The 7,703-nt window shown below is 42.0% G+C and overlaps 1 protein-coding gene across 2 annotated transcripts in view; it reads right to left on the reverse strand.

The window, feature by feature from the left end:
* SLC16A1 (solute carrier family 16 (monocarboxylate transporter), member 1) overlaps positions 1–7,703 on the reverse strand; it is a 32,062-nt gene that overhangs the window by 14,082 nt on the left and 10,277 nt on the right. Inside the window, exon 2 of one of the 2 annotated variants that reach the window (XM_006763020.2) lies at positions 1,690–1,950. In XM_006763020.2, coding sequence (XP_006763083.1) covers positions 1,690–1,906 — 217 coding nt within the window. In that variant the 5' untranslated portion in view covers positions 1,907–1,950. Of the gene's footprint in view, positions 1–1,689; positions 1,951–7,703 lie in introns of those variants that run through there. The other variant, XM_015563452.1, reaches the window with a different exon arrangement.

The raw sequence follows: 7,703 nt of genomic DNA on the forward strand, positions 1-7,703 counted from the left end.
GGGAAGGCCTCTCCCGCCTCCTCAGCAGTGCTAAGGATGTCCAACTGCAGCTTATGCCTGCTCCCTGCTGGTGAGTGTACATCCCCTGAGGGCTCCTGGGCTGCCAGAGGGATGTCTGATTTGCCAGCTTAGGCCCAATCCCCTGGGGAGCAGGCCTAAGCCAGCAGGTCGTTATCTCTCGAGGGGTGCCAGACTGCGAGAGGGCACAGGCCGGGCTGAGGGACCCCCCCTCCCCGCCGAGTGCACAAATTTTTGTGCACTGGGCCTCTAGTCTTATATAATAAAAGGCTAATATGCAAATTGACTGAATGGCAAACAACCAGCCGCTATGACGCACACTGACCTCCAGGGGGCACATGGTCAATGGAGGAGCTGCCCCCTGGTGGTCAGTGTGCTCCCACAGGGGGAGTGCCTCTCAACCAGAAGCCAGGCTCATGGCTGGCGAGCGCAGCGGTGGTGGTGGGAGCCTCTCTCGCCTCTGCAGCAGCACTAAAGATATTTGCCTGCCGCTTATGCCTGTGGGCCTAAGCCAGTGATGACGAACCTTTTCAGCTCGGCGTGTCAGCATTTTGAAAAACCCTAACTTAACTCTGGTGCCGTGTCACATAGAGAAATTTTTTGATATTTGCAACCATAGTACAACAAAGACTTACATTTTTTATATTAATTTTATATATTTAAATGCCATTTAACAAAGAAAAATCAACCAAAAAAATGAGTTCATGTATCAGAGGTTTGCCACCACTGGCCTAAACCCTCAGTTGGGCATCCCCTGAGGGGGTGCAGGCTGGGCTGAGGTAACCCCCACCCCAGGGCACGAATTTCGTGCACCAGGCCTCTAGTACTCTCAATAATAAAGATTTAAAAAAAAAAAAGAGCTACATATGAAAATAATCTGAGGTACTAAACAGCCACTGAAAATAAGATTATCAAAAGTGAAAGCTTTCCTAAATTAGCAACTTGAGACACTGTCAATCCCAGTAAATAAGTACATTTGGCTTTAGAATCTCTGCTTACTAAGTACCTATATATTTTCAGTACTATGGTAGGTTTTGACTTGTACATGTTAAATTGTGATTTGGTGTTCCAAAGTGAAACAAACAATATTTTAAATGATGTTATTAAGTAAGCAGTAACTTACTCTTCACATTTCCTTCACATGTCGAAGACAGAAAGGGAGGGGGTGACAAAACTTAAGCTTAAGGTGCAGCTGAACTGCTTTTAGGACTATATTATCACAAGGAACCAGAGGGAGATTTTATTCATTTCTTTAATTCTAACACCATGAAAAGTGTTTTTTCTGAGACTTTGAATTAGCTATTCAAGTTAACTCGATTTATTTTAATTCTCCCGACATCAATTAAAAAAAATCTTTGTTTATATTTTAAGAGTCTAGAGGAGAACAATAAAAAAAAATCAGTTGTGCATGTGTCATTTTTCTGAGAGCTTTTTAAAGCTCAATGATACTGAGTAGGAGCAAATCACAATTTCTCTTTTGTTTCTGACTACTATGGAACTAACAGCAAAAGTTGTCATTGCTAATAGGAATGAAAATGTGACTCTAAACATAAAGCTTCAAGCAATGACATTTCAAAACACTTCACTGAATGAGACATAAAGAAGTGACCTAATACAGAGCCTCTGGCTGCTTCATGAATATTAAAACAGCAGGCCTTTGTGGGTACTTACCTCCACCATACATGACAGCCAGCATGATGGATGATATCCATGATACTTCACTGCTGGTGGCGTGGAATATTTCTTCAATTTCTTTGAAAAACACAGTAATAGACTTGGGAAATGCATAAGAGTAGCCGATGGAAATGAAAGCTCCAAATACCACTGCCCACCCCCAGCCTCCATCTGGGGGGGTGTATCCAACCGGACCGCCAACTGCTGGTGGCATTTTAAGGGTAGATGAATTCCAAAATGCAGTTCAAATCCGAGTATCTGAAGGATATAAAATTAAAACAGTATGTCAGCTATGTCAGCAATAAAGCACTCCCACCCACCACTGCCAACAACAAACACTTCCACCCTTTACACCAAGCTTTCAAATAACGGAACTGTTTTTCAATGTTACTTGTCCAATGGACATTATCTTCTCAGGACATTATCACAAAAAGTCTTAGTGCCATGATGTTACAGGCCTGTGTGAGCTTATGCTTGGCAGAGCAATGTCTGTGGGAAACTGTTCTTCCAAAGATATACTATGTTTGATCTTGCTAGCAAAGATTTCCCATAGGCAAAGTCCTGCCAAATATAAACTGACAATCTAAAATTTCAAAACACATCAAGAATCAATTAACCATAAGTGAAGCTAAGCCAATCAACATAGCTGGATTAGATACTCAAGCACTACAGATCTTGGATATGGATATTTAAATGGCTAAAAGCAGTAAGGCATTAAAAGCACTTTAAACATTAATTAGACTAATTGAATTGAAACAGAACTTCTAGAAATGAAAAGTATACTCAATGAAATTAATAATAGGTTAACTAGTATACTGAACACAGCTGGAAAGAGACAGTAAACCTGCAGGATAGATCTGAAAAACTCAGAATTCAGTGGAGAGCTTTATTCTGAAGCTATGAGAGAAAGGTTTAGAAACATGGAGTTTAGAATGGGAGGATCAAGCATACATCTAATGGGACTTTGGAAAAAGATAAGAGTGGGAAAGAGACAACTTTCAACGGTTAATAGCTAAGGATATAGACTTGATGAATAATATGAACCTACATATGATGAAACCCAACAAGATAGAGAAAAATCTTTAAAAAAAACTATTAAGAAAATACAGATTGGTCGAGACGGCCCCGGTGAGGTCGAGACGCCCGGGTGAGGTCGGAACGGCTCTGGTGAGGTCGGGATGACTCTGGGGAGGTCGAGATAGCCCCAGTGAGGCCAAAACGGCCCCGGGAGGCCGAAATAGCCCCCGTGAGGCCGGGACGGGCCCAGTGAGGCCGGGATAGCCCCTGGGAGGTAGGGATGACCCCAGTGAGGTCAGGACAGCTCCAGTGAGGTTGGGACAGATAATGGGGACCAGTATAGACTGATGAACAGGGGTAGATACAGAGGCAGAGCAGCATTGAACAGACTGTCAAACAAAAGTGGGAAGCCTGGGGAGGGTTTGGGGGTTGGGGTAAGAGATCAACCGAAGGACTTACATGCATGCATGTAAGAATAACCAATGGACACAAGACACTTGTGGGTAGGGGAGACGGGGGGAATGTCAAGGGGGCGGGGGAAGGAGACATATGTAATATTCCTTGTAATACTTAAAGAAGTAAAAATTATTTTTAAAAAAAGGATCTACATGCTAAATGATAAAAAGAAAAAGAAAATACAGATTATATAATCACAGTGACAAAACAGAATTCTCATCAATTTTGAAAAACTAAGCCACTGTGTCTTAAATATTGGTTTTCCCTATTCTCTCTTTCCTTTCCTTTGAGATTCTAACTGAATGTGGGCAGGGCCTTCCGATGGTATCTACTCCTTTTCTTCTGTGTTTTCCATCCATTTGTTTCTCTGTACTAAGGATTTGAGGCCTAGGATATTATCTTTCTCCTGAGATATATTTCTAGGATCAAGATGTTTTAGGTTGCAGTTCATTTGAGGACTGCTTTGCCTCCAGTTCATCCTTCGTCCTACAGCACAGCCCTTTAGCATCCAACCCAAAAGAACAGTATTTTGTTACCAGAGCTCTCACTCTTGATGGGTTCTTGACTCCAACATTTTTTCCGTTGGGCCCATGAAGCTTTCCAAAGCACTACTTAAGCCACCGGAAACTGATCCTTTCTATAACTTGAAAGCCTTTAACTCCATAATCATATCACTATTGCCATAAGTAGAAAGCTAGTAAGATAAGTTGCCAAAATCAGATAATCATCAAAATAAGGAAGTCACCAATCAGAGGCTGCCAACATCTGCTGTTAGCTCTAAATCCGCATGACAGCACCATAAAAATGGATCCTACATATCCTGCCTCTCAATCTCAAAGCCAGTATCTAGACCTGGAGACATCTGTTCTGATTCTGCCTCACAAATGTCACAAGAATGCATTTGACTAGCAGAATTAAAATCAAATCCAGAAACATAGTTGCAAGGGAACCTGGGAAATGTAGCTTTTAGCTTTAAAGCCAGGGCAATATAGCAAAGTACACTAGGAAAAAGGATGTAATGGATGCCAAACACTATTTTCAAAATCCACAGACACATGTAGATGTGTCTGATACCATTTAATAAAATTTTGATACCATGTATGATACCATTTAATAAAATTTTAATCATGCAAAACAATAATATATTGTTTACAGACATACATAGGTAATAACAGTCATGATTGCTTCGCTTAATGATGGGTATACATTCTGCGAAATGCAACCTTAGGTGATATCGTTGTATAAACATCATAGAATGCACCAACACAAACAATACATGGTACAGCCTACTACACTCCTAGGCTATATTGTATAGACTATTGCCTCTAGGCTATAAACCTGTATGGCATGTTACTGTACTCAATACTATAGGCAATGTTTAACACAATGGTATTTGTCTATTAAAGCATATCTAAAGGTATAAAAAAGGTATAGTAAAAATGTTATGAAGATAGCGGTACATCTGTATGGGGCACTTATAATGAAACTTGCAGAACTAGAAGTTGCTCTTGGGTGAGTCAATGAGTGAAAGGTGAGTAAATGCGAAGGCCCAGGAATTCCACAAGGCTGTGGTTGAGATGGCAAACCACTTTAACCCTGCACGACTGTAGTCTATATTTATAAACACTGTATACTTAGGTTACGCTAAATTTATTAAACATTTTTCTTTTCTCAAATTAACCTTAGCTTACTGTAACTTTTTTACTTTATAAACTTTCAAATTTTTTGATTATTTTGTAACATTTTGTTTAAAACACATTGTACAGCTATACAAAAAATATTTTTGTTTATATCCTTATTTTATGAGATTTTTCCTATTTTTAAAAGTTTTTTTGTTTTTGCTTTTTAAACTTTTTTTTGTAAAAAAAAGAAGACACACATACACACATTAGCCTAGATCTACACAGGCCAGAGTCATAAATCCTTTACTGTCTTCCACCTCCACATCATGTCCCACTGGAAGGTCTAACATACATGGGATTGTCATCTCCTATGATAATGCTTTCTTTTGAAATATCTCCTGAAAGACCTGCCTGAGGCTCTTCTTAAGCAGGTGTCACTCTTTTCAGAAATATGTCCATGGTGGTTTGCTTGTTTCTTTTTTTTAATCACAGATTTGCTTGTAAGCAGATAATGTACCATTAATACAGAACATTCCTCTGTATTAATGAAAGCCTTTCAGTGTGGGTTTATGTCTTTAAACTTTTTAAAGAGTTCGTTGAGGTCTCCAAAAGTTTCTGCTAAACCCTTCACTGTGAATTTTCTTAAGTATTTTCTTTCTTCTTTTTCTTCTGCAGCTTTCTTTTCTCTCGCTTCTTTAGCTATACATTCATGTCCCAGTTCTAATCCCTCAGTCAATTCCCAGAACCACCGTTAGGTCATCCTCATTCACACCAGGGTTAAAGGTGTTTGTCATCTCAACCACAGCCTTGTGGAATTTTTGCAACCTCTTCATCCTTGGCAATTCCTTTAAGTTATGAGTGAACCTCTTGTCTTCTTACATATGCCATTCATATATTCCTTGGTGACATCACCCCCAACCCCGAAGCAAGGTTCTTGATGCAGTTATAGATGTAATCCTTCCAGCATTGCTGTCTTCCTCAGTTGCAGCAATAGCCTGAGTAAACAGTCTTCAGGTAGTAGACTTTAAACAGCGCTATAACTCCTTGGTCCACTGGTTGGATCAGAGGGATGGTGTTCAGAGGAGGAAACACCACTTGATATTGGGATGAAGATGATCAATAGGAGGATGCCTGGGAGCATTCTCAATAATAAGCAAAACCTTGAGAAGTATTTTATTCTCCAGACAGTACTTCTCCATTTCCCTGGTATAGCAACTCAAAAAGGCATCTTGGAAGAGAAGCTGGGTCTCCCATGATTTCTTATTGCTCCTGTAGCATGCTGGCAGTGTGCACTTATTGATATGCTTGAAGGCTCTGAGGTTCTCAATGTGCCAGATGACAAAGGGTTTCAATGTGTAACCTGCAACATTGCCCCCAAGCAAGACTGCTATCTTACCCTTAAAAGCCTTCAAATCTGGCTCTGACTTGGGTTCCTTATGGATGGAAGCCCTTTTAGGCATCTGTTTCCAGAAGAGGGAGGTTTCAGCAATATTCAATATTTGTTCTGGCAAGTAATTTTCCTCTACAATCAGCTTATCTCAAGTTTCCAAAAATTCCTCACATCAACCGTCACTTTCACATTATGGAAGGAATAACGATTCTTGAATTGTTTAAACCACCCAGAGCTAGCAGTAAATTCAACACTGTAGTCCAGCCTTTTTTTCAACATCACAAACAAAATTTTTGCTTTGGCCAGAATTGTCATGGTACTGAGAGGGACACACATCTGCGTCTGGTCTTCAATCTAGGTTATTGGAAGTTTCTCCTTGTCTGATATAGGTTCTTCTCGAATTTTCTCTTAGTTTGATTGCCTTTGATGAAGCAGATCCTTCAACCATTTCCATCACTTTGTTGTCTTTCTTCAGCTATGCTGAAATGGGACATGCCTGACTGGTGAACAATAACCATCACTGATTTCCCACCTTCTAGTCCTTAATTACTTGGCCTCTTACTGGCAACATTAGCAGTGGATTCCACACACTTAGGGGCCATGATGAACAAAATAACATGAAATTAAATAACATAAGATAAAATGATACAATTAAGAAATGCAGCAAACTAGATGTATCATGCTGCTGCAGGCTTAATATGTATACTGGTTTACAACAAACTAATCTAGTAATAGACAAACATGGTAATTAACTGTACCTTCGCTATGCTTCCCATTGACTAATCAGGGTGATATGCAAATTAACTGCCAAATAAGATGGTGGTTAACCGCCAACAAAGATGGCAGCTAATTTGCATACTGCAGGCAGGGTAGGACAGCGCAGTCTACCATCCAGGCCCCTGTGTGTGATCCGGGGGTGGGCGGGGGCTGGGGCGAAGGCAAGTGGTGCCGATTGCCTTGCCTGAACCCTCGCCTGCCCACCGGAGACATGCGGGGCCCTTTCTGAGAGAGAGAGAGAGAGATTTAGAGAGAGAGGCAGAATTTGGCATCCCGCATCCCTCTCTGATCTATCACTGTGATTCTAAGCCAGCAAGGGCTGCCTTCAGGCCGCAGCTCCAGGTCCCTCATCTCCACCCCAGGCCCCCGAGAGCACAGTGCTGGGCATGAGCACCCAGGGGTTCGGGAATACAGCGCAAGGGGCCAGCACGATGTTGGGGAGGAGCTGTGTTTAAACCGCCAAGTTCCCCACTTCTGTCCTGGCCCACGCATGCCTCCTCCTTCCTCTCAGAGGCCCAGCTCCTGCCTACATGCTTGCTGGGCAGGCCCAACTGCACCGGGGAGTGAGCCATGGTGGTCAGAATGGCCACTTCCTGGGATGGGATGGCCAGACCACGGCGATTCATGAGGGCGATGAGGCCCGTGGAGCAAGCGCAGCTCTTGGGCAGTGGGGGTGGCCAGCCAAGCCAAGTCTGGCTTCAGTAGGGCCAGTGGGAGCCTGAGGCCACCCCAAACCCCACCCGGCCAGG

This window comes from Myotis davidii, unplaced genomic scaffold, assembly GCF_000327345.1.
Source record: "Myotis davidii unplaced genomic scaffold, ASM32734v1 scaffold217, whole genome shotgun sequence".
In the NCBI taxonomy this organism is placed as follows: domain Eukaryota; kingdom Metazoa; phylum Chordata; class Mammalia; order Chiroptera; family Vespertilionidae; genus Myotis; species Myotis davidii.